Source organism: Phasianus colchicus, chromosome 12, assembly GCF_987193195.1.
Source record: "Phasianus colchicus chromosome 12, bPhaCol1.hap1.1, whole genome shotgun sequence".
Lineage (NCBI taxonomy): Eukaryota > Metazoa > Chordata > Aves > Galliformes > Phasianidae > Phasianus > Phasianus colchicus.
The window spans coordinates 4749226-4777214 of NC_143447.1; the positions used below are offsets into that span (position 1 = coordinate 4749226).

The 27989-nt window shown below is 39.5% G+C and overlaps 1 protein-coding gene and 1 long non-coding RNA gene across 10 annotated transcripts in view; one reads left to right on the forward strand and one right to left on the reverse strand.

Moving 5' to 3' along the window:
- Positions 1–241: 241 nt before the first annotated feature.
- LOC116225565 (uncharacterized) lies at positions 242–27831 on the reverse strand. 4 transcript variants are annotated; one of them, XR_016470284.1, is made up of 9 exons: positions 27694–27831; positions 26106–26161; positions 21620–21745; positions 21437–21533; positions 16962–17060; positions 14746–14889; positions 9351–9761; positions 9116–9259; positions 242–7924 (listed from the first exon to the last, which is right to left on the reverse strand). It is a non-coding gene; the product is annotated as an uncharacterized LOC116225565 (long non-coding RNA). The 4 variants fall into 4 exon arrangements; XR_016470283.1 differs by having other exon boundaries at positions 9116–9761; XR_016470285.1 differs by lacking the exon at positions 9116–9259 and having other exon boundaries at positions 5963–7924.
- VPS13C (vacuolar protein sorting 13 homolog C) overlaps positions 27694–27989 on the forward strand; it is a 182616-nt gene continuing 182320 nt past the window's right edge. For all 6 annotated transcript variants that reach the window (XR_016470280.1, XR_016470279.1, XR_016470281.1 and 3 more), the window contains exon 1: positions 27694–27899. Coding sequence is in view for 3 of the 6 variants with exons in the window: in XM_090148714.1 (XP_090004840.1) it covers positions 27800–27899 (100 nt within the window). In the remaining 3 variants the exon portion in view is untranslated. The remainder of the gene's footprint in view (positions 27900–27989) is intronic.

Sequence of the window (27989 nt, forward strand, 5' to 3'; positions counted from 1 at the left end):
TTAAGAGGCTGTAAAAACAGGGCTTTGCTTATGCCAAATCTACAGCTTAAAAGCTCTTTCAAATAGATTTCTAGCAGATCCTCCCCCTGCTCCATTCTGGCAAGAGTACGACTATGTGCAATCCATGGGCCTATTCATGGGAGGTTGTGGTACTGGCCACCTAAGTATTTTATTCAGGCTTAACTACCCCAGGAAGGATTTTCTTCCTTGGAATAGCAGAAAAAGCCCAAAAGATGTTAAGTGTGATGGTGAGTGCTCAGTGCTAGTCCTTGGTCCATCTCATGTGAGAAACTTCTTAAAACAATCTCCGTACAAAGCATAACTTGCACATGGAAAGGGCTGGGTATATTCCCAGAAGACGATTAAAATCAAATGTAACAATAATCCCTCGGTGCTAAAGGAGAGAATTAAATGTCCTGATACATACTTGCACAGCAGGAGGTGATACACTGACACCTGAATTCTTGAGTCTGGGCAAACTGGCTACTGGAGCACACAGAAAGCCAAGGGGGAGAAATGAAATTAAGAACATAATTCCAAGGAAGAATCAGTACTGCTGCAAAAGAAACAAAGCCTTTTTAAATGCTCACTGTATGCCAGACTGACTTTCAATGAGCTGTTTCTTCCTGCTTCTCTGTTATTGTATTGAATTCCCCAGAGGAAATCAAGTGCTTCTTCCTCAGGCAGATGACATATCACAGTTTTAGTCCTTGGAACTTGAAGTTCCTTCACAGGTATACCCACACAGAGAAAGAGGCCGATGTAATACAGAAGAGAACATCTATGGTGTCAGAGGTTCACCTGCACTCACGCTACAGTGCATGTCCACATGCTGTGCCACTGCTGTACCATGGGGACAAAAAGATGGAACAGCTGAGGTGGGAAGGAGCACTGGAGACTACACTGCATAAATCCTGCTGAGAGCAGTGTCCTTTTTATTGCTCCCCATCAGCCGTTCATACACAATTATGGGATCTTTCCCGAATGTTCTCTTCACGATGCCAGAGGGCATAATGTAGCATCAGAAACAGGTGGTAGGTGGTTGTAAACTTTTATCTTTCATCACGCAGGGATGGAATGAAGCACTTGGAGAAAGTCCTCCATTCCTGTAATAAGGAAATAGGTTTCCAGCTGGGTTCATGTAGGCAGGTATTTGGAGAGGAAAAACCTCTGGTCAGCTGAAAGAGAATTGAGCTGTTTCTAATGTTCTTTAAAAATGACTTATTTCTGAGAAAGTCTCCTTACAGAAGTTTGATGATGATAGGTTTGCCTGCTAAGGGATGACGTGGGCTTATTTTCTTGTGATCTCAGAGCTGAACTAGACTGAAGTGGTGAATTCCTACAATGCTGCCTATGCTGCAGCTGCTTTCCAATAGCGTCAGTTGTCTTGGGGCTGTTACGTGAAACACCTGCATGAGCAAACAAGAATGCAACCGGATACTTCAACCTGAAAAAAATCGTGATGCTTCAGTGCTAGTGTGAGTCAACAGCAAGAAGAAAATCCACCTGCTAGCACTAGAAAACAGCTCCTCAGAGTTAAGAGAAGTCCTGATCGGAAGTTTTCTAACTTTTAAAATGCTATATAGGAAAAGGTGGTACCCTACATGGCTCTCTCAAACAAAACTCCAGTTTGGGGTAGTATGATCAGAGGTGTTCAGTGGTGCTCACTGGCCAAAGAATCACCTGGTAACAGCATGTTTTAAAAACAGTGACAAATATTTGAGAAAATAAGTTCTTTCTGCCAAGATCCCATGTTCTTGTTTTGCTATGCAAATATTATCTGTTTCTGCTGCACTGGATGTACTAATTGTGCTGGCCTTTTGAAACGGAGTTATTTTAGGCATGCCTCTTCAGATGGTTGTGGACAAATGTTACTGCAAAGCAAGTACTTCCTTATTTTGATGCCATTTTCCTATTATTAAATCAGAAACAAACCAATGCAGATTGCACTCTGCAGTGTAAAATGCAGTTCCTGTAACTGTGCTACTTTTCATGTAAATATCAGGAATAGCACCATGGGAAGGAAATATCTATGACCTCAAAAGCCTGAGTGCACAGATGTGCAGATCAGGGATTAGGAGACACAGTTACTGCAGTATCACATTCCAGCTATGGCACCACTTGTTCCAAGCTGCTCCTATTTTTTCAGACCAGCTCTAAAAAGGCAGTGCTGAAATGGCACCCATGCTGTCTCGGAGCCTGTCTTGGGAAGGAGCTCTTGAAAGAGGATGGCCACTGTAGAAGATGCAGGGAAAAACTGGAAGTGTTGTCAGAAAATTTCTTCGGATTTAATATAACGTAACTCAGAAAGGAGAGGGAAAAAAAGCTAGACAAATGTATAAATTTATGGAAAACCTGCACTTGGGACACCAGGGTATTTGCCCCAGGGCAGGAAAGCTGTCCTGGAGAAATTCCTAGGAGTGCCACAGGCCACGTGTTCACTGGGCCATCCTTGTGCTCTCCAGCAAGTACCGCCTGCTTCAGCCTCCTGCTTGTCCTGCATCTAGATTAGAGGTCTTCAGCTTGCACAGGGGGCTGGATTGTTGGGCATGATATTTGGTCAAGGTAGGAAAGGTAATGAGTCACATCTATTGATGGCTTTTTGTAGCAGGATGTTTGGTTAAAACAAACAGTAGCCTTACGCTCATGAAACAAATGGCATAATTAAATGCTATCTATCTTCCATTACCGTGTATTCCAAACACACACGCACAGAGCCACATAAAATTCACATGCACTGTTAAATAAGATGGTATTCAATACAGACTTAATGCTGAGGACTGCCACTAAAATGCACTCTAGAAATATTAACATTATTAATAGCCTGTTAGAAGAAAACCAATCTTTCTTTCATTCTTTAAAATCCTTCTGGATTATCTTTCCTCATAGTGAAGGTAAAAGGAAGTTGAACGTTCCAGAGTGTCTGTGCACTAACCTTCTGTGCAGAAAAGTGACTGATAGAAAATGCAGGTGGCAGGAATTGGTAGACTTCAGATGCCTGAAACTAGCTCTCAGCCTGGACTGTGCACAGCATCACACAAGCTGTGGAGTGAGGAAGAAGGGCTACTTTGTGCTTGGATCACTTAAGGGAGTCATACTTTATGCCGCCAGTTTCTTTGTATTTAAGGGATTTACAAGGAAAAGAGCTTCCAGCAGTTCTTTGCTCCTGCTGTGAGGAATAGAAATGGCCAGTGCTAAACCACTGGTGTTTAACAATTGACAGTCGAGCATAGTACCAAAGATGAGAAGAGGATCCAACAAACAGCGATGATAAGAAATGACAACTTCTTTTTGCCTTGATACCACCACAGGTGACCTGACAGCTATGTCTTCGGATTTTCTTTTTTTTTTTTTTTTTAATTCCCTCTGTTATTCCTTTTCTATTTCTGGTCATAAATGTTGTAATGTTGCAAAATTATCTGTCCTGAGTGGTACAGTGAGAACCTGACCTTGTCAAGCATCGCATGTACTAGACAGGAAAACACTGAACAAGATTTTCCAGTTCACTTCCTTCCTGTTAAAGCTTAATGACTTTTCTACTTGCATTTCTCAGACTTTTCAGAGCAAACTCAGGAGTGACAGGGTTGATTACAAAAGAAATCGAGTGCCTTTTTGTTTTTTAAAGATAACCAGCCAAAGTTCTGAGTCTTCATTAGATTGCTTAGTTGGGGAGCCATGTACAGGGAAACAAGTCACAGGCTGTGTGTTTAAACTGTTGCTGTGACGTCCAGGAGGTCACACAAGTATATATACAGGATATATATATATATACATATATACATGAGATAAATATCATGTGTTGAAGCCTCTCCAAGCCAGTAATTCATCTCTGCAGTCTCAAATCAGTGTAGGAGTGTACAGGCAACACAAATCAGCAACGAGAATGGTGACATATTCTGTCTGCTCAATAGGCTGTAGCCACAAACCTACAGTTGGTAATACCAGCTCAGTGTATAATGATCTCTTGCTCATTGCTGAGCATAAGGAGAGCTTCTTTTGCATGAGTAGTTGAGCAGTGCAAGACTGCCTCATTACATGCCATAAGTGAGTTACACCTGGGACTCATGCCCCTGGTCTGTTTTCAGGGCATAGGGCTGGTGGAAGTGAATGTGACCTCTAACAGAGAGTGTCCATTTCAGAGGGGCTCAGATGGTGCCACCTGCAAGAACTGTGTCCTGGATTTCCCAAACATGAGACCTGATTGACCTTGTTCTCAGAACAAGGTTAGAGCTAAATATAACCCATAGTTGCAAGGTGCATTTACAGGGCTTTGAGATATACTGCAAGTTTGTCCAGTATCTGCTTTTGTTTTGTGTGTAAAGGTTATCCGCTAAACAGTGTGCTTTCCTGAACTCATATGAAGGGTGTAACTGACTTCTTGAAATTAAACTTCTTCAGTAGTACGGGCTAGTCTGGCTAAAGTTAAAACCACTGTTAGGAAGCTGCAAAATTAACTATATTATATTACAAAATTGTGTTATTAACTGCATTATTAGCTATATTAAGTTATGAGAAATTACATGCAGTGGAATCACTGGGAAAAAGATATATACATACCAGGGTGTAAATTGTGCTTCCAAATAACCAAGTTCCTGGAGGCAATCATGGCCAGGCTGGATGGGGCCCTGGGCAGCCTGATCTGGTGGGTGGGAACTCTGCCCGTGGCTGAGGGTTGGGACTGGATGGGCTTTAAGTTCCCTCCAACCTGAACCATTCTGAGATTCTCTGATTCCTAGGTAAATACCTCTATTGCCTTCTCTTTCCCAGATGAAACCAGTTTTCTTCTTCCACGAAAAGAGCTGTGAAGCAATAGCTGACCACGTTGGCAACAAAGACAACAAAGTATTTGTCACAGCCAAGGAAAAGAATTATGCCACGTGTAGCCCGTTAGTGATGGCATGTGGAGGTGTTGTCTTGTGGGGTGCTGTAAAGAATATCGAAGTAGCTACAACTGGCTTCAGAAACATTTCCTCAGAGAGGGTGATTATTCCTATGCCCTGACAGAAGATGCGATGCAGCTGAGAAATCATTTTACATCTTTCTCATGAAGACAAAACTTCTGATTTTCATTCAGAATATTCCCTGAACTATTCTCCAGCTCTGTAAGAGAACTCTAAAGCAAAACCATTAATATGAAAATATTGGTAAAACAGAGCTATTCCCACTGGAAGCCCTAGAAATGATGCAAATCTGTGTAAAACTTGAGTACAAATCAATGCAATAATGAGACTAAAATTTATCCTAAACATTTTTAGTGGAGAGGAATGGGCACATTTAGTAAATGCATGCCAAATGGTTTATGTGAAGCACATTTCTGTATTGTTCTGAAAATACATATGGTTTCATTTAACCATCTGCTTTAAAAATACCTGTAGGAATGAATGAGCTAAGGTTGCCTCAGGAATGGGACTGGATGGAAGCTACTGGGCAATAGCATGACCCAGATGGTAGTGAATGATCTGTCGTGCTAGCACGTTACTACATGAGTCCAGAAGATGGGACATTAATAGAGAACTGCCAGATGGGGCAGAAAACTTGGGAACTGCACGAATGTAAATGGAAAAAAAAGAGATACTTGATTTGCGAGACCTTTTAAAGGTCAAAATCCAGCACAATCTGAGGGAAGTTACTAGAGGAGAAACTGATAAAGTTTAAAAACAAAATGTGGAGCTAGGATTATCAATATGGAGCTAATCTGCTTCACTTATTTGTATTTCCACTCATTGTTCTTTGTTGTAAATAAACACAGTTTCAAGACTGGATACTACTCATAGTTCACTTTTTTTTTGATAAGAACTTAAGCAGCAGTTTAAACTCTCATTTCTAATGAAAATCAGTCCTTGTTAGAACACTGGACTTTCTGTCAACTTCACAATCACAGAATAGTTGATGCTGGTAGGGGCCTTAGGAGATGACCTAGTCCAGGCATGTCCAGGACTTCCGGGCCATGGGCCACATGCAGTCCTGCCCAGTGCAACCTGTGTTGTTCCCAGCCCTGTGCCATTTTGGTGGCTGTTCCCTGCCAAGTGGCTTGGCCTGACTCTTGGTATGCACCCATTGCTCAGCACCAGGACAACAGTCAGGGCTGAAACCAGCATGAGCAGAGGGCTCTGTGCAGTGCTAAATCAAGCTGTGGCAAATAATTTTATGCATTCTGTTATATTGGCTAAATACAGTCATCTGAACAATGAAAAATATGCAGCCATGCTTTCCATTCTGATAAAGGAATTTGAGAATAGGTTTCATGATTGCTGAAAAAAATCACCATTTCTTTGGTATATTTGTGATTGTTAATGTTTCTATAGAAAATCCAACAAAAATCTCAAGCTATTTGGACTGACTGTGTTTTGCAGATACAAAATACTTAAAGCTGTGAATGCAGATGTTCCTAGTGATGAGCTGAATTTGTTTATTTGAAAATAAACGTGTCACCAAGATGCTCTAAGAGCTTAGTGTGTCTGAAGTGCTGATATGGGGCAGGTTGGATACATGTTTCTCCATGCTAGGAGAAACATGGGTGTAAATATTCAGTATGTGTGATGAGAGGACTGTCTGTTGAAAGGATAATGGTGGGGTACAGAATTTGAATCAAATACTGTTAGGAGCAGTCACAAGGGACAATGGTTTCAAACATAGAGTAGTGGTGGGATATTTCTGCTAGCTACATAAATACAGTTAAATGAATACAGGCCTATGCAACCAAACATTCTGTAAACCACGAAACAGGAGATGTAAGAAAATCTTACTTAAAACTAAGTCCTGCAGGTTTCTTGAGACTATGTTCACTTCAAACTCACAGAAATACAAGCACTAACAGTATCTACTGTGTAGAATTCCCTCAGGTATATAAAATAGGAGAAAAAAAAGAGGAAACTGCTGATATTAGAGTACATCTTAAAATATCACTGACCTCATTTAATGCAACACTACAGCCCATTGGACCAAGCAGGCTGGGCAACAGCAAGATTAAGGAAACAAAATGAGGGCTTCTTATATCTCTCATGAAATTAAAATCATTCCAGAAAAAAAAGAAAAAAGCAGGGCTATACTAATGTCAGACTAACTTCTCAGGGGAGAAAAGGTGATAGTTGCTAAGTTACCATTTGCCTTTACTATATGTTTCTTCTCCAGCAGTTTCTGCTCTATGCTGTCACCCATACATGTTTTGTATGTCTGTGACTGATAAACATAACAGAAGTCTACTCTGGACATGTGAGTGGGAAGCAGGCAGCCAGGCTCTCCATCAGTGTGTATGAAACTAGACAATTAATGATTTATGCTGTTGCTGAAGAGACTGAGGCACCAGTGCATTATCATGATTAATTTCACAAAGCTTACTTAGAAATGACACCAGAAAAGATATCTAATGGCATGTTGTTTCACTCTTAAAAGTAACATCTAATATGCATTTACAAGGAAGAAGAGGGAAATTAAAACCTGCTTTCCTGTGGTAGTCTGATAGATAAAATGAGAGGTGGCATATTTCTGATTTTTCCCTGTTTGAGGAAGCTTCAGTCTGCAAAGGAGAGGGGAACAGCTTCACCTCATGCAAAATCAATGACTGAACTTCAGTGTAATGCTTATGAAAGTAGGTCATTCATGGGTCTGCAGTGGTTACAGGCACTGTCTAGCGAGGCTGCCAGTCACACCATGCTTACTTGGGATGTTTTGGAGTTAACTACTCTATCAGGTCAGGACAGCAGTGCCCTTCCTCCATGTGCACCCTGGCCAAACGCATTGAAGAACATTTTGTGAATGTACCTCTATGTGTTTCTCAGCCACTGAACTCCATGAACTGCTGACATTTCTTGGGGCAGCTTTGACTTACCAAACAGGTTCTTGAGTGAAGGCTGGTAAAACAGTGAGGTTCAGCAGCCTCATGGTTAACTTCCCAGACTGCATCAAAACTGTCAAACCATCAGACCTGCCACGTAAACAAATGAAATTGATATAAAACTGCTTTTAGCCTGTAATTTAATGTTTTTGTGAGGGAAATTGCCAAATCCTCATTTCACATAAACAGATATATGAGTCATTACAGTGAGTGTGTTTATTGTACACGGCACTTCTTTCCAAAACACACATGTTTAAACAGATGGCTTATGTTGACTATTAATGCAGTTCCTGCAATTAAGTTCAGACTGAACAAAGTAGGCAGAGACTGACATTCTATTGACATCAAAGCTGGTGTATTGCATCTTCTTCTTATGAATGTTCAAATTCAGAGCAGCTACTACAGCCTTACTGAAATGTCAACTGCGATAAGTCACGATGTAAATGAAGAGGAGAGATAAGGTAGCTGGCAACTTGCTAATTTACTTTTTGACTGGGATTTACTATATGCATATTTATGCTGTTACGTTTTCATGGTGAAAGTCCACGTTTGAGCAAATTACTGTAAATAAACATAGATAGTAGTTAGATTCAACTCGTCTCTCCATCTCTATAGCTGTAGTGGGCTCAAAGCATGTGCAAACTAGTTTCTACCATACAGGGAGCCCAACAGCAGGGTGATGGTGTGCTCTTGCTGTGTTACCAGCAGAAGTAGCCAATGGCCCATGAGCAGTTATGGTTGTGCAGGCAAAGCTGCTGTGCCAGAAACAGAAATGGCCACACTTGGTCAACTCAAGGCTCTTCCATCACAGTATTGTGTCGATGTAACATATTGCAATAGGGGCTGGCTAAGAAGGAATGTGAGAGCAGCTCACGTGACATGGCACAGATTACACAGCTGAGACTGCTCCAGGGCTTCCTGACCTGCAGCCAGTTTCCTTGTGTTTAATAGTGCCTAACAGGTTTCTCCTCTATGAATTTGTTGCAGGGCTGTAAACATTCCGTATTCACAGTTTCCTGTAGCAAAATATTTCATGGAAAAAGTGCCTCACTTTCATTTGAGCTTGCTATTAACATTATTTGATGATCTGCAGGTCTTGAACTGGAAGAAACAGTGAACAATTGTTCATTATTCACTGTTTTCTGTGATTTTTTAAAGATTATTCTATCATCTGTTGTTTTTGCCAGGCTGAGGAGCTCTATACTATTTTTGGTGTGGAAGGAATTGCATACCTATCTTTATCATATTTTCTCTATTACCCAATGAATATTCTTTACATACCCATCTCATTATTTTCAGATAAACTTGTGCAGCAGTTAGTACCATGGCCCTGCAGTTGGAGTCTCATGGCTACAGTTCAGTGAATGGAGTCTCCAGCCCCATGTGACTCATTTAGGAGTTGCTGTCTGTAGCTTCTGGAATGATCTATGAGAATAGATATGGCTAGGCTTAATGAACTAAAGTGGCTGTTTAAAACAGCTCAACAAGCATTTCATATCTATTAAGTGCTGCTTACCTTTTCCTCCTTCCTTGGTACTCTCTTAAACCAAACTTCATCTGCCGTTTGTATTCTTCATTTAAATTTCATAGTGGAAAAAAACAGCAGCTTGCATTTCGTATATGTCTTTGGATAGAGATGGTTTTAAATGCCTTCTATATTAAGTTGTAACTTTCTAAACTGGCACACATGGGAACAGCTTTGTTACAGCACAAAGCTGGGTAGTAGTTAGGTTACTTTGTCCTCTGCTCCAGCAGAGCCTGTGACACAAGTTCTTGGAAGATCTCCAAGTGTCACTGCATGATGCTGGACAAGGCTGGAGCTGAAGCAGAACAAGGTCCCTTTTATTGCCCAAACCTGGCACATCTTCAGCGTTACAGGGCTGGTGCTGCTCAGTGGAACACTGCCTCCCTGCTGAAATACCACCAGCTGTTGGAGAAGAGAGATCATTTTCAGTCACACTAATGCAAATAGCCAGAGAGCCATATTCAACAATCTAATTAAGGCTGAACAAGGGGAGAAACTTGATACCTTATAACCTAAAAAACAACTAATCGTCCCTCCTTCTGTGGTCATTGCTGGAAATAAAACAATACAAACAAAAAAATTAAAAAAAAAAAACAACAACACAGACAAAAACCAAAACCCACAGCATTTCTGGGAAAGACCCAGGAAAGCTATTTCAGGAACAACACACAGTACTTAAATTTCTTCCGATTTGTTTTTGCCCAGCTTTAACAGAATTCACAAAACAAAATACAAGGGAAAAACACATCTCCCATTACACAAAGTCTGCAAGCTTTCATTTCAGTTTTATATACAATAATAGATGTTAACTCTATGGAGTTACTTCAGCACTCTACGGTAACATTAAGAAAAAACACCAAACCAAATCAAAACAGCTTTGCAAAATACCTTTCAGTGAAATGGCCTGAATGTAGTAGATTTACTCTCTAAAAAGCTATATTTAGTGTTTTAGTTGACACAAAGCTTCATGAAGGAAATCTCAGACCCAAAAGGAAGAACAGCCTAGATGCTTTTCCAGTAAGTGGTAACTACAGCAACCACCAGGCATGGCTATTAGCTCTCTGCAGAAAGAGAGAAGTAAGCTTAAGTCATTCTGCAGCTTGATTAAATATTTGTGAAGCTCATTTAATGTCCTTTCACCAAGTGAACGTATAATGCTCTAAACAGCCATGATTATAATGCATAAATATAACCTGGGAAAACAGATTCTTTTTATAACTTTGCTTGAAAAATGGCCTCAGAGCTGTAAAGGTAATGTACTGATACCAGAAACATTAGGAAGGTGATTACAAGTGTATCTCGTAACACCGGTTATTCACGTTGCTTGACGCTTCCTGTCATCAGAGCTGGATTTCAGTCATTTGTAACTTTGCCAATTTATAAATGTTTGGTCTCAAGTTTTCTAGCCTGAATGCTAACCTCAAGGCTGCATTTTAGCAAGAAGCACTGATCAAAAGGCGCAGCCATCTCTAAGGATCAAGTTTAAGAATAAGATCTTGGTTTTTAACTCTCATCTCCAAAGGCTTGGGAAAATGATTCAAACACAGCATTGCTGTAACAGGGTCTTGTAACAGGGCTAAACTTCTTGATGTTCTCATGAAAGCTAGAAAGCCTTGATAAACTGTCATTTGCATATGATTCATGCAGACTTCCATCTTATTTGCTAAAATGTCAGTATTTCTTGTCTGGTTTGTGCATGTTGACAGAATTAAAGTTTCTTATCTTTTATAAAGCTGAATAGGAGAGAGCTATGATTCAGCTCATGGGTACAAGAAGAGTCAGACATTCCACAACAAAGTTGTGCTGGCCCCAGCACAGTGCTTGTCTTTTCAGAGCTTGCACTGATCTTCCTGCTAGAACAGAATGGATGTGGAAGGAGGAGTGAAGGCTGAGGGAAGGGAAGCAAGCTGATAGGTTGTCTTGGGGAAGTGGTGGGATATGACAGCCCCTGCAGCAGCTGTTGATGACATTGTTATGATGGTGGTGGCTGGGGGGACCAGCAGAGCTGGCCAACGAGTCAGCAGCTCAAAGACTGGATTCAGAGAACACAAAACAAGAGAGGAGGAGCAGAGTAGAAAGACAAACTGAGAGAAGAATGAAAGCAAGAGAGATTTGGGAGGGTCCACAGCAGCAATGGTCAAGGCAGGGTAACAAATAGAATAGTGGAAGTTTTTCAAGCAGCAAAAACAGTTCACTAGTTTTGAGGATAAAATATTCCAAGTCAATACATATATATATATTTAATGTATTTTCTGAAAGTTAAGTTCTAAAACAAGCTATTTCAAATGAATAATATTAACTATAACACGATTTCAACCATAGTAGGATGCATCCAGGTCTTTCCTGGGACATAAGTTTCCCACATTATTTCTGAAGATTGTTGGTGTTAGAAGTGAATACATCAGGTAACACACTCATTTAAAAATTTCTTAAATCCAAATTATGGACAAAAGTGAGGGAAAAATGATTCAGTTACGGCTGCTAATAGTTCTTGAATTTTATTTCCTCCTGTGTTAAACAAATGATATGGTTGTGCCAGTGCCTTTATTTTAGATTCCTGTCTCTAAGCCTATTGGCATTTCCTCATGCAATGAAAAGGTAAAACTAATTTACAGAGAGATTATAGAGCAGTGATTTATGTTGGTTTAGGCAATGATTCAGCTTCTGTCTGACATGAAACATCAATCCCTATTTCCCTTTGGCTTGTGGATAGATGTGGCAAACTTTTCACAGCTACACCAGTAAGTTAAGGAGCCTTATAAATAAAGAAAGCTTGTAACCACCAGTTACATCTCAGAATGGCTCCTATCAGTTTAACCTTGTGGCTGCTGACCATCAGTAGCATTCCTATACTGTGCTTCCATATCTTGTGCTGACAACTATGAGGAGAGGGTAACTTGCTGGCACAATGGCCTTGGTTAAGTGGTAAGCCATAAAGCTTGATATTCAGATGTAAATAGACGTGAATGGTGACAAAGTGGTGTTTTTGCTTTCCCTTTTTTTCCCTTCAACATTTAATGTAAGTGAACAGCTTTTGCTTTTTTCCATTGAGAGGCAAATTATCTATATGTCACAAAGCATTGATAATTTTCTTCTTTGCTTTCATGCTGAATATGAGCTATCTGTCATTCAGAGAAATATTATCAGGCAGCCTCTCCATGCTGGTGCTTTTGGTACACTGTTGGTATCCTCTTTCTGTGTCACCTGGCTTGGACAACTTTTACCAGACACAGACAAGTTATAAGCAGCATATATACACCTTCAAGGTACAGAGCAATTATTTGTTGCCTTATGCACAAGGACGATAGGCTGGGACTAACAAGTTCTCAGACAAAGGAAGCAGGCAGGGAAGGGCAGGGGGACTGTGGGCTTCTCTTGTTCCCTGGCAGAGGCACACCCTGAGATTTGCTGAGTTGCCACTCTCAATTTTTTATTCAGGGCTCCACACCTTTCCAGCTAAGTGATTTTCCTCCTGCATCACTGAGCTGTTGACTTTAGCCATTTCAACAATCCTGCCTCTGCCTCTGATTTTGCTTTTCTTATCTTGCCCAGCTCTAGCTGAGCTCTCTTACTCAAAACATGGTGATTTTCTCGTGAGCCTGAGTCCAGATTACACTGCTGTGTCATGCAAAACACAGCCCGGGATTATGGAGAGCTGAGCCAAAAGGAGGAGGGTAACTGTGAAGGCACAGCCATGAAATTCCCCAATACCTTGGTTCTGTAGTGGTCTGGGAAATCTGGCACATTCCCCCCAGTTGTGCTGGCCTAGATCTAACAGCACGGAACTAGGATTAGGTGTTAGTGTACAGAAACAGAGTATTGCTACTGAAGGCCAAAAATAGACCTCTCAATTGTCTCATGTTGAGACAGCTCTGTTTATCAGGGTCTAAAAAACAACAAGCACCTGCCACTAGACAGCTTCTGCTTGCATTAGCAAAAGAGTTACCCTTAAGTACCTTCCAGGAAAGTGCACATTCACCAATCCTAATGCAGCAGAAAACAAGTCTTCATAAACAGCACTGAAACCTAGGGACAAACCTGACCTTGCAGTGAAGGAAAGGCAATCAGAGGACATAACAAACCCGATGAAGATGTAAGATGAGTATGAGTCAATGCCACATATTTCAAACTCTAGTTCTGTTATAAAATCTGACTTTTAAGAAAAATGTTAAATATATCAGCAATGAAATCCTATGACTTGGAATACTGTGCTTGAAGTGAAGGTAGCTGAAGTGACATCAGTCATAAAACTTGAATAGAGATCATAAACTGAAAACAGATGTGAGAGACTGAAAAATTCAGACTGCCTGACATATTGAATAAATGCATTGCAAGGACACAACAGAGTAAGTGCCTTATTCTTCAAGTGGTCAGAGACTCACAGCATCACAAGCCAATTCTGACATACATTAGGTCAGTCTACAAGATCCATAACAATGAATAGATTTACAGTAAAGGCCATGTAGGAGAAATAAACAGAACTACTATGGTAATACACAGCTGCAGACAAATAAGGAGGGTTGAGAAAAGGAAATTTAATTGAAACTGCACAGGGAGAGCATTTCAAGAACTCCTACCTGAAGTCTGGAGATACAAACCTTGTTTAACATGCTTTCAGAAAGATCAAATCACAAAGAAAGTGTGCGGCTAAACAGGAAATGGAGCCTTGACAAAATGAACAAACATCCTTCAAAAATAATGTTCAAATCACAGAAACGGGAAAAAGCACAAGCTCTGGTTTTAGAATTAACTTGCCCCAAAAAGAAAGCCATAAGAACTAATAAAAATCTCTCTAAAGTATCTAAAGTAATAAGTAAAGTAATCTCTCTAAAGGATCTAAAGTAATAAAGCTGCCAGAAGGTCTACAGCATTCATTGAGGAAACAGTATACACAAGATTGCTCATGAAATAAAAGGTTGTATGAAAAACCCTTAAAAACAGATCAGGTTGTATGGCGGAGGTAGAATTAATGGAGGATCCTGCATGAAAGTTCTTTCTTTGTAGGGACTGGGTCAGAGAATCTATCTCAAATTGTAGTGCCCAGAAGCACTACCTCTCAAAACACATCTATAGACTGAACCATATGGAACTGTCAGGGTCACGCAGTTCTCAGCACTTAGCTGATGACTGGATGATTGGATAGCAGACTGCCTGGAATTACTACATTCCATTTTTTGTCATGCTTCATGGCTGCTCTGTGCCTGCTAGTCTTGGCCCAAAACAAGTAGAAATTCTTAGCGGTAACAGCTTATCTGACACATGTGGTCATCCTTCTATATTGAAAACATGTAAAAATATTTTACTTTAAGACCTATTATCAGTCATGCCCTTAAAAAGACTTATTCACTGGTTAGTCAAAATACTGTATCTTTATAAGAGAACTTACTCCATTCATAGTAGCTGCACATCCTGTCAAGCTTCTGGATAAGAGGAACATCCAGGAATTGCACCTTATGTTACGAATTACATCATGTTGCTATGCACTTGAAGCGTTCAGGAAATAATCCCTTTCTTTCAAAAAGCCTTTGATCTGCTTCCAGGGAAAAGAAACAATTTTTAATCTTGCTTGGTGACAGAGCAAGCCTTCTAAAATTTTTGAATCAAGTTAATATAAAAGCGTGACAATTTATCTGATATCTCCAGGGATATTTATGGCTGCACCAGGTGCACAACACTAACAATCAATAGCAAAAAAAAATTGCATTGCTAATAGATTCAGAAATACCAGACATAGAAATTTGCAACTCAGCTGTCGAATAGTCCCACTTTTGAGACTTTTTGGACTTGACCTATTATAAAGTGTGTCTAGAGCCTTAGTCTTTGAATGAATATGCTCCTTTATCTTCAGCCACAGTCAGCCTTTGACAGCTGACAGCACTGGCCTCACTAGCTCTTCTGCCTCCATAGCACTTGTGACATCTATGAAGAAAAGCTGTGTCTTTATCACCCTTCAATTTGCTAGGCTACTCAAGTTAAGCTCTTTTATTCTTCTCCTGTGGAATATGCAGGAGATACACTTACCTGTTCTCTGATCATGCAAGCAGATAAGTTTGAATTCATCTTTTTCTGGGGTGATTTTTTCTAATAAAGGCATATGTTTTTAAAGCCCTAATTTGTGTTACATGAGGGATCTGTAAAGGGCTCTTAAATATGAAGGCATAATCTAGTTCTGTGTGCTTTTTCTGATTTTATTATTTTAAATACAAAGGTAAATATTAACATCACAGAAGCACATTACATAGGCTCAACTACTGAACATTATAATCAAACCAAAATGGCAATTGAGATTAGATCAGTGTGTTACCAGTTATATTGGCTTAGTTCATTAGTTTATGAAATCATAAAGTTAGTACAGTGTGTAATCAAAGTGTGTGTCCAACAAAAAGAAGATTTGCTATGTGTTAATTTTGCAGCAGATGATCGAGAGAGAAGTTATTTCCTTATGGTAGAGGTCTATCTGTAATGGAGGACTTCAGCAACCTGGAGCTGACCAGACCCAGGATTCACAGAGCAAAAGACATTGCCAAGAAGAGAAGATTTATTTAGCTCATGTTGAGGAACTGCAGAGATTGTAATGCTGTAAATTCATTGGCATGCTTCATAAAAATGTTTTTATAAGTATCTCATAAGTAAAAAAATATATTTACATACAGTTCAATAGCATTAATTATGAAAGATAAAAATGGAAAAAATTTAGTTTCCCAGTCACAACCTTACAACCTAATTGAGCTGACGGACGCAGTTATTAATTATAATATGCTTTTATCCTTTCCTGACTACACTAATTCCCAGAAATATTGTAAGTTCTGCTTCTGCACACAGTTTAGCTCCCCAGTAAACATACCCATCTGCTCAGTGTTTTTCTTCCTGCATAACTATTACCTCAGTGGTACAAGCAGCTGACTGAGGGTATTAGGCAAGAAATACGTCTGCTCTTACAGACTGCCTTGTTATAATGAAATTGGAAATCAGGTGATGTTAGTTCTATCCGATGATATCTATGTTGGCAAACGTCAGTTAGAGTTCAGGGATCCAGGTGACAGGAAGCTTCAGTGCCTACTACCTTTACTATCTAAGTGCCAAGGAACCTTTTTTTCTACTTCTGGACAGCTCTACCTTGAAGACTGTTTCAATTTGAAACAGTAGTTCTCTAAACTGTATATACCCAAAGTAGGTAAATCTGATGTGTTTATGGGCAAAATTATCATGTTCTATAAACAGTTAGGACTCAACTTATTTTAAATACTTTTTTGTTCTCAAGAGAAGTAGCGTCATCTTCAGATTTGATTATTTTAATGGCAGAGATCCACACACAGTGCTGACATGAAGTTTAGGATAGTGTAAGGAACTTTTTAAACTCTGATAGCAGTTATCAGTTTCAGAGGCCCCACAGACTCTATAGGGAATAAACTTCACTGCAAATTAAACAAATCCAATGCCACAGTTATGGCTCATATGTTACTCTTGTGCCGTTACACCAGAGTAAGATCCACTAGTTCCCATAAGGGCAAGTGCTCCTATCATATCTCATCTCTTCTCATAAAGTGAAAGTGGATGAACTTCAGATAGTGTGTATTACATGGCCAATTACATGCTACTTACATGTGGCCAACTCCTTGATTCTAATTAGAGTCCATTGTCTCCTGAAGGTGTTTGCCAGCTCATGAGTTCAACTTTGCCAAAAGGCTGACTCCAATTATTCTATGAGAAAGTACAAGCAAATAAAAAAATTAGTTCAGTTCAGAAGATAAGATGTCTGCCACATTTGACAGTCCTTAGTATTTACAGTGGGGACTGACTGTTCTACCATTACTAGTTGCTTCCCACTTAATGGGGAATATGTTTTTAGAACAACTCAGTGTCTAATTTAAATCCAGTGCAGATTTAATTTGTGCATTTTAGAGGAGAGTAAATATAAAAAAAAAAATATTGAAACGATAGTGATTGACTAATTCTCAGAGTTGCAGGAGAAATAAATGTTCATTTGGGCAAAATACATAGGTATCTAACCAGGGCTTAACTTGGTATTATATGAAGGTGAATGAGAGTTAAACAAACGCAATGTGGAGAGGAAGACAAGATATCTGTGTGTGATAGTACTCCTTCAGAGGTTTCAACCTAGAGGAAAAATATTAAGTTTGATATTTGAAGCGACTTTTAAACTCAGATGTCAACAGTGAAATGTTTGAATATGAGAGGCTCCTAATCCAGCTATGGAATTCAAATGGACCCTGCACTTCTGCAGCTAACTCATCTATGGGACTAGGATTTTGTATAAAGTGTAGGACAACAGGGCTTTTGATGCATGTCTGTAGTTCAGAATTACTACACTGAATTCTTAAAATCTGTAAGTCAGGAGATTTGTCATTCAGATAGATCAGATCATCACACCGATTTCCACAGTCTCCAGCAGCACAGCATGCAAGTGCTTCATTCATGTATGTGTTTAATATTTAACAGAGTGCTTCTTTGTTATAGTAACAACAGGAAAAAGTACATATGGTTTGCCATTTAAAAAAAAAAAAGAAAAAAGGTGTAGAAGCACAAAAAGCAGAGGCTGTTAATTCCTTTCTCATATGCCAAGTACAACCTTTCACCTAAAAAAAAAATCTGGATAAGCTAGTTGATATGTTGTAACTTTTTATGTTATTATTAAAAAGCTTTTACTTACTTTTGATAAGGGACAGCTTAAAATATGTACAACAACTTACAATACAATTCTTATCCATAAGAAGTCACGTATGCTGACTGTTCAGAGAGTTAATGGTTTTATGAGAAAATCCAACTTATGAAGTAAGGCTGAATCTATAAATAGCTTGGTTACTGAATGCTGGTGACTGGGGCTGTGGAATACATAGTAGAAGAAGAGTTTGTGTTTCCCAGTATTTCCTACAAATAATTAACAATTATTCCAGTTTATTCCAGGCTGCCTTTACTGCTTCCTAAATAGGATGCAGGAGGCTATGCAGCAATTCGCTGAACAGTCAGGAAGGCTACAATACAGCTAGAACTGTCAAAACAAAAACAAACAAACAAAAAAACTTGAATCAGATGTTGCCAAAATCTCGGTTCTTTGTTATTTTGTTTCTCTTCGTATGGAAGGCTTTTTATCTGTATCATAATGAAGGGCAAGGAAAAGGAAGCGGCACTGATTTTTAGAAGTATAATAAACAAGGACCCACTCTGCTGAGAGGAACAAAGGAAGGGAACAGAGCAGGTGATTTCCTTGTGCTACCTCTGGCCCTGGTGACGTGGTTTGATGATTTGAAGGCACACAATAAAGAAGGAACATGACAGCTGACTTCCTTCTATGACAGCGGACCGACTCCAGTGGTTAATGAGGGAAAGCAGATGCTGCTGTGTGCCTTTATTCGGTCTCTTTGGGACCACTGAAGCATAAATCTGGGAGATTCTGTCTTTTGGGATACTATACTTTCTCTTTCTTATAGCAATGACTGGGATCAATGATGAGTACTGTGGTTTGCACTGGTATACTTAATAATGAGACTGTTCAGTTTAAGGACTGCTGATTAAAAGGACATCAGTCTATCCAGACTACAACACTGTCTGATGCTTCCTGAATGATAAAGTAGCCATTGCTGCTGTTGGTCATACTGTCCTGTCTTATCTGCACATTTCTAAGAACTCGGGTTGATCTGGGATTTCAGCTCTCCTTATTTTTAAATACAAAACATATTAGACATCAACAGCAGTTCATGAAGAACAGGAATTAATGTGATGGATTCCTTTTCCATATTCAGAATTTTTCTTTGAGCATAACCTGTTACAATCTCATCTTTAGCCATGTGATACTGACACATATTCTTTTCCTCTCTATTTTAATACAATGATTTTAAAATAATTCAATTTTTTAAGAGAATAATTGAACTTAATATTTCAAAAATAGTGATTTGCCACTAGACACCATATCAAATGCACTGTTTAAATCTTAAATTAGTTCTATTGAATTCTTTTGGTTAATGGAGCTAGTTAAGACAGACAGCAACTGGTATGACAAGATCTTCTTTTGATAAATCTATGCAGCAAATTATTTCAGCCTGGTGACTCAGGATTAAATTCTTTGGATACTTACACTGAATCTGCTGCCTAATATCCTCCCTAGCTTCCATTCACTCAGATTCTATGATTTTCCATAGACCAGAGTTCAATTCTGCAGGCATTGTATCTGATCATATCACTGCTGCATTTTGATACTGTACTGGCTCTGAGATACACATTTGAACTGACAGTGTAACTAAAAATCTGTCACAGGATCTATTCTTTTGTGTGCTGGGTCTTTCAATATTCTGTTAAGGCAATGACAAGGAACAGCTCAAATCTCAGCTCTTCCTGAAAAGCTGTGATTTCTATTTCTCTACCATACTTCAGCACTCTCCTGCCTATCATTCACTGTCCTTACCAAAAACTGAAGTGAAGATTTCCTATGGAGTTTGGCCTGCATTTACATTGCCATAATCACTTCTGTATGTGATCACCCACTACTCCAGTCCCCGTACTCTTTAAAAAAAAAAAGTCAGCTCTGTGGAATTTCAGCTACTGTATGAGGGATGCTCAAAAAGTATTGCCTCTTATTTTATTGTGTTGGTCCCTGACATCAGAGATAGATGTTGGTGGAATGGCAGTACTTACACATTCCCACAAATATTCTGTTACATTTTGTTGCTGTGACAGATGGCAGCAGAGGAGCAGTCTGACAGAATGGCATCTGACATGGAAGTGCGGACAAAGCAAAAGTGTGGAACTGAACTCCTCCACATGGAAAAAAATTGCAGCCATTGACATGCTTCTTGAAAAATAGTTGAAAAATAGTGTTATGTAACTGAGAATTTGCTCTATCAAATAGTGTTGCTGTTCTCTTTGCATCTATTGTAGTTTCCATGGAAATAAATAGGAGGCACTACTTTCAGTGAGACCTGTGTAGTTCAGTTTATGATGTCTGACAGTTCTTGTATAGTGAAATGTTTCCTCTCCCAACCACAGGACAAGGAAACAGGATTCTTCCTTCAGTCACATTACACTGGCACGTGACTTAATCACACTGCAGCTACAGATCTCTGGATGAGGTCATAGAACAGTCTGATGAAAGGTGAAGGTTGTGCTAACAATATCTGCACAGATACAATAACCTCTGCAAGCTTTTGGGGAGCAAAAGACAAAGCAAAGCTGGTCTTTTATCAGGAGCGTGACAACTTTATGAGTTTTTAATCTTATTGACTATTCTTGGCTTCTACAGCAAAGCCATCTTATAGAATACTGTCTATCTGCAACTGGGATTTGTTACAACATTTATATTCTATCATAACAGAATTTACTGATTTCATAACCGCATAAAAGAAAAAAAAAAAACAGTGAATTCTAGTTTGGTTTTAGTTTAATTCTCAGATGTCAAAAACAGGCAAGAGTTTCAGAAGTTGAACTCAGCACTATCTGAAGGTACTCAGGCACTCAAAAGCATTGTATAAATTTTCAAATCATGACACTCAATCCACCTGCCTTGCTTTCACTTTTGGCAGAGTTAAAATACAGCACTGAATTTAAAGCTTATGATTTAGCACAATCTAAATGCCAAACTTGACATCTACAACATTAAGAACTATCATTATTAAAATTACCAAAATAAATGAAGCTTAGATTTCACTACATCATTATCATTACTTATATGAATCTGTTAGTGGGATGTTGGCTGTGCAGGACTTTGGAAAATAGCCGTCATTCTTGGTGAGTAGTGGAGGATAGGGAAGTATGAATAGGAGAGTGAAAGTTAAAAGGCAGACTTTGATTTCAAAATCAGGCCTGGGCTGCTCAATACTCCTTCTCAGTTGAGTAGAACTAAAAGATAAAGAATTTAAAGGCAAATACATATATTTTTTAATTGGAGTACTGTATTTCAATATTATAAGTTAAAACCTAACCTCTGAGTGCCGTACTTGCAAAATAACTTATAACTTGCCACTTTTATTCACATACACACATACTTACTATGTGAGAATCATAGCATAATGTACATCTATATTAAGAATATGAAACAGTAAAACTGGATTGATAAGCATATTTACCATCAGTGGAAATTTAAATATTATAAATCCTGAAATCAGATAAGCTTTAAAAATACTTCTCAAAGGCTTCTTCTCATATGACTATTTGGTCTCAACACTGAAATGGAAAAAAAAAAAAAAAAGGCCATGTTTTTCTGTAATGAGAGATCACAGTAGAGATTCCCTCCAAAATTAGCAGCCTACCTGGTCTTGAGTATGCCCTTGCAGTGTGACGACAGAGTGCCTTGCAGTGTCTTCTGACCCAAAGTTCACCTTTGAATAAAGGTTTTTTCAGCCCACGGAGCACCCTGACTGTGTGCAAGATGAGCCCTGGATCAGTATCATGATAAAGAGTAAAGGAGAAAAAGAGCATATTTGCATCAAGCAGTGTAGATTTGCAATAACAGAAGAAATAAGAAAATAAATGTATAAAAATGTGCTACTCGTACTAACAGTACTATAGTTAATGCCAGGATTCCTCCTTTGATGCACCAGTGCCTCAATCTGTTGAAATGACTGATATGGCAAATCATCTATGTTGAAATCCACTTTTTTTTTTGCAGTTTTCTAGCTGTGTTTTTCTTGCTTTTTCTGTCATAGAACAACTGATATGGGGACCTTCTTCCTTGTAAAGAAATATTTTTTTTCTGCTCCCTCACCCTGCCTTGCCTCTGGCTCGCCTGTTCTTCATTTCCTGTTGTTAGAACTAGATAATAACATAGAAATATGGGAGATCAGGTTGTATCCTTCTCCTTTTCATTGAGAATGATCTAGCTGACAATTTATTATGGCGTTTAACTAGCACTTCTCTTTTTTCAGTTGGCTTTTGCTTACAGACTTTTTAAGACATCTTGGCAAAATTATGCACGTCCCTGCTATGTGCAGGGTCGCCAACCACCACACCAGGCTGCCCAGAGCCACATCCAACCTGGCCTTGACTGCCTCCAGAGATGGGGCATCCACAACCTCCATGGGCAAGGAGTTAATTTAATGTTATCAAGTTAAATTACTTGGCTTTGGATTAATAGATATTCACATATGCTTTCACAATGGATAAGTAAAAAATTCTTATCAAGTGAATAAAAATACGCTTATCCAGATCAGAATATTATTTCTATTTCCACTCAAAGGCAATTTATCCATTGAAACAAGTTCATTTTCTTTTCAAGCAATTTTCTTACATAGCTAGTGGCTTTTTCATCTTCACAGTTCATCACTGAAGAAAAAAGCTATGATTTCTAGAAATACTATCAACTAAAGTCCTCATAAAAAATTAAGTCAGATTATTTCATGTTACAACTTAAAGATATTGAAGTAATTTATAATTCAAATCTCAGTTGGTATGACATACATGTGATCAATACTGATCAGAGAGACCAAGCCTTTTGGCTTAGAAATTTCATGCAAAAATGCAGGTTCTAATTAAGAAATCTCCTAGACACGGATAAGATACAGCAGGTAAAGGAAACGATGCTTTGAACTCCCTTAGATGATCAGAGGGCTGGAGCACCTTTCCTTTGAAGAAAGGTTGAGAGAAACAGACTTGTCTAGCTTGGAGAAGAAAAGGCTGTGGGGAGACCTCATTGTGGCCTTCCAATATTTGAAAGGGGTATATAAACAGGAGGGAAACCACTGTTTATGAGGGTGTATAGTGATAGGACAAGGGGGAATGGCTTTAAACTGTGACAGGGGAGGTTTAGGTTGGATATTTGGAGGAAGTCTTTCACACTGAGGGTGGTGACACACTGGAACAGGTTGCCCAAGGAGGTTGTGGATGCCCCATCCCTGGAGGTAGTCAAGGCCAGGCTGGATGTGGCTCTGGGCAGCCTGGTCTGCTGGTTGGCGATCCTGCACATAGCAGGGGGGTTGAAACCAGATGATCCTTGTGATCCTTTTAAATCCAGACCATTCTATGATTCCCTTGAAAATTATCTGCCATAGTAAGATAGTACAGGTACAGTGTTATTTCTTACCATGTGGTATTTATGCAGTATTTGTTGTTTTGTAAACACATGAAAGCTATGAAGAGTTTTGAGTCTTGGCTTTGAGTGAAATACAGTCTATAGGAATGCCATTTTTTAATCCAGACTTATCTGAAAACTTATTCACAGTCAAAATGAAGTTTGTCCTGGAGAACAGTGGGAAAAGCAGAATATCTATTTATTCAGAAACAGACGTGGCATCCTATATAGAGGAATAAATCCAGCCCTTGCATTAGATTTTAGACAATATATCTAGTTTAAATTATCTGGAGAAACAAAACTGGGGTTTCTCTAGATGGATGAAGTTATTTTTATTAGTAAAGACAACCTTTTGCCCTTTGTAAAATGACTATGCCTTAGTGTAGCAGATGAAGTTAATGCTGTCTTCATATACTGACACACTTTCATTTACTTACTAATTAGTTCTTAAATTTTTTGTGCCTAGAAACCTTTTATACTTCATTATTCTGTCACAGAGAGGGAAAAAGACACAGTTCAGTATGAGTTCTCCAAGGCTCTCCATTGTGAACTGTGAGACTCCAGCTGTCACAAGTGAAAGAAACAGCAGATATTACTGCTATATGTTGACATCCTCTTAGTGTTTCAGCCATCTAAATATGTCCAAGTAAATTGATTTAGTGATTGCTGATGTATTTGAGATAAGTATTGCAAGAATTTCCAACACTGATCTCAGAATTTTATTACTTAGCAGTTTTATGTAGTTTATACAAGTTAATTTGTGTGGTTTTCATCCATCATTTTAGTAGTTGTTGTAAAAGTGTTAAGACATCTTTTTTTTCCCCTTATTTTCTGTAAAGGCATTCACTATGAACAAAATCTCCCATGCACTACTTAGGAGAAAGACTAAAAACAGTGAAAAATATAGTATAAAAATAAAAAACATAGACCCAGCAACAATATAAAATAGTATTGATTCCACAGAATTATTATTATTATTATTATTATTATTATTATTATTATTATTATTATTGTTATTACCACTTCTAGAAAAAGAAGGATGGCAAAATTATCAATACTGACTTGTTGCATCCGTTAAGTCTAAAATCTATGTCTTAAATAGAAAGTTACTTCTTCTGAGAATGTTACAATAAAACATTACTTAACAGGAGATTCTCAGCACCTAAAAGGAGTGAAAAAAAACTCAGAATTTGAGTGGATAAAGAACAGGATGCTCAGCAAGGCTGTGGTGTAACCATTTTTGGACATTTTCAAAACTTGTATGGACAAGACTCTTGGCAACCTGATCTAACTCATCACAAAGTCCTCTAATCCCTGGAGGCTTTGTGATGAGGAGAGCTGATGCTACATTACTTGGCTGATTTCCCAACTGCTAACAGGCATGCATTCTGTTTAGTGAGGTATAGTGGATAAAATTTGCCATCTGTTCACTTGCCAACAGTCAGATGGTAGGAGCTGGAGATTTTGTAATATTAATGCAGTAAAAGATGAGAAGAAAGCTGGGTTATTAAGTGATCAATCCATGTACCCACCTCACATTAGCTTTATACTGTGACTATTATTTATTTATGTGTGCAAGATTGCGTAACAGGCAACACCAAACAAATATTTGTTGTTACAATGTGTATTTCTATTCATGAAACTAAAGATTTAAACTGATACTTTCAGTGCAGATTTCCTATTCTTTCAGGCTTTGCTCTTCAGGAAGTTCTACCTGAGGGACCTGAGCAAATCTTGCCATAAAAACAGCAAAACACAACATTAAGTGTTACAGTGCTGTGCTTATGGTTCCTTTTTAGGAAATAATGAAGTGCTACCATAGTACACAAGGAACATGTTTTTGAGAACTTTCAGCTGAGTTAAACTACTGACTCTATTCATATTTATCAAAGCAATAATGTTTATTCAATGTTGGTATTTAGAAAAAAAAAAAAAAGGGCAGAATGCATAGGTTCTTCCTTTCAGTGAATGAACATTATCTGTGCTTTCAGTGAATGGTAAGCAAATACCAATGTTTCTGTTCTGAATCTGTTATTTCAGAAATCTCAATGCTTAAAAGAAACTGCATGTATGTCTACAGTACAATAAAAGATCTCTGTAAACTGCCTTCTTCACAGTTTGTCCATTCATAATTCCATTCTGTATTCCTTTTATTTTATTTTGCTTTTGAAATATATGTAGATTTTACTGAAACAAGATACCTGATACAAACTTGGCTTTCTGGGAGTTCTGTTCCAGGTGAAATCACATTATTTTGTGAGCTATTTTTGATCCACTAGGCCACATATTTGTTGGAAAGCATGTTTATAAACAACAACAGAAATGTCATTTACTCAACTACATGCTATAAGATGATTTTCAAAAACCATTTTGGTTAATTAGAAAATGATTTGACCCGTTTTCACCTGTTATCCAACAATTTATAGTGCAGAAATCAATGCAGCTGTTATGAGAAGCAAAGAAAATGGTTTTATCATCCTGTTTATATTATATAATTGTTATAGAGAACATTTAGTGCCACTGATTTGCACAATTGCTCTTAAATTTATATACACTAAGAGGATGAGCTGTCACTGATTAGCTTTTGCTCAAAGCTTAGTAATTCAGCCACAGTTTGTAAATACAAAGCACAATAAGGAAAAGTCTTTTAAAGTTTTATTGTAATAATCACAGATGAAAGTTTGTTATCAATCAGAATGGCAGCAGAAGCTCTGCATACAATTTCCTACCTTGTTTTCTTGCACTGTTGCTTCCCAAGGGTACAAATGGCTCTGTACAGACAGCACTGCATGGGAGAAGTAAAAAAATAATTGTCACCTTCTGTAGTTTCTATAAATTAAATAATTAGATTTTTTTTCTTCCTGTCTGAAGCTAAACACAAGAATGTGGCACTTGAATGCCACCCACTAATGAAAAATCTCATCTGTTACAGTAATCATGTCAGACATCATCATGTGGTTTAGTTGGAAGGTCCTTGGAATCACCTCTGGCTTGACACAAGTAGAATTCTTTGAAAGAACAAAAATGGCACTAATGACTCAACTTAAAACAAATTTATCCACATACAGCCTTGCAAAAGGCCCAGAATGCTGCATACACAGATGATTTTGATTAATAAATTTTAATAAAGCATCTGACAGCTCTTGTCCAAGAACTGCCACAGTATGTGCGAGGGAAAAGGCATTCAGTGAGCTTTCGGTGCTCACCAGTGGTACCTACAGAAAGATATACAAGGATGAAACTTCCCACTGATGAACCTTTCCACAATTTCCATGTGTCTCCAGCATTCTGCCATACAACTTCCCCCACCCAATCACACGGATCATTGTGTTTAACAACCACTGCAGATCTGAACTTTGGTCTTAGTGGCGTAACGTTCTGCCTCACGCTTTAAACGTTGAAAAATGCTTGTGGAAAAGTTAGGCATACATATTCCTAGCAATGTACAGATGTGGCACACATTGAGGTAAAGCACTAAACAAGGAATCTTCTTGTGCTGTCGCCTGCTCTGGGCTGCTGTATGCTTTACTGAACATGCTGATTTAACAGACCCAGACATACAGGGGTGACCTCGCATTCGTGCCTCCTGCACAAAGGAGAAAACCACACACAGCCCTTCAGATCCACCTCTGCTACAGCCGCTCACAGACCTTCATCGGCTTGCAAAAACTCACTCCTTTAGCAGTGGCTTCTTAAAACACCCTTGCACGCAGCTCCACAATGTTTTTATCGGCTTTTTGAAGCAGCACTTGGGGGTAGCGAGGCCCTACAGAGGGAGCTGGACAGGCTGGATAGCTGGGCTGAAGCCAATGGGATGAGGTTCAACCGACTCTGGAGGTGATCAAGGAACGTTTGGACACTGTGTTGAGGAATATGGTTTAGTGAGACCTATTGGTGATGGGTGGACGGTTGGACTGGGTGACCTTGTAGGTCTTTTCCAACCTTGGTAATTCTACGATTTGCCTGTCTCCACGTTGTCTTATTTTCATGTATTTTTGAGGCCTGAGTACTGCCAATACTCATTTCCCCTCTCTCGTTCTCCTTTTCCGTCAGTTTTCACGTCACTCGGGCGGCTGGCTGAACACGAACGTCGTTCCGTGCACAGTAAAACTATCAGCGCGCACCGCTGCGAGGCGACCCTCGCCCTCCCTGCGCCTCCTGCAGCGCGCCGCTTCCCGCCTCGGGGCCGCTCCTTTTCCCGCCCGAAGCTCCCCAGCACCAGCACCAGCTCCGCAGCCACACGGCCGCCTCCCCGTCCCCTCAGCCCCTGCGCGGCCCCGGCTCTCCGTCTGGCGCTGCGCGGCCCCGCCCCGTCACCTGACCGCGGGAACGCGCCCGGCGCTGCCTCGCGCCGCGCCTCGCCGCCCCTCCCTCGTTCCCTCGCGGTGGGCCGCGGGCGGCGTACGGTGGGCCCGCCTCCGCCATGGTGCTGGAGTCGGTGGTGGCGGATCTGCTGAACCGCTTCCTGGGCGACTATGTGGAGAACCTGAACAAATCCCAGCTCAAGCTGGGCATATGGGGGGGTAAGGAGCCCGTTCCGACCCGGCTCTGCGGCGCGGCGGGGCCGCCGCTGCCTCCGGGGGAGGGCGCTTCCTCGCGGGGAGCGGGTCTCG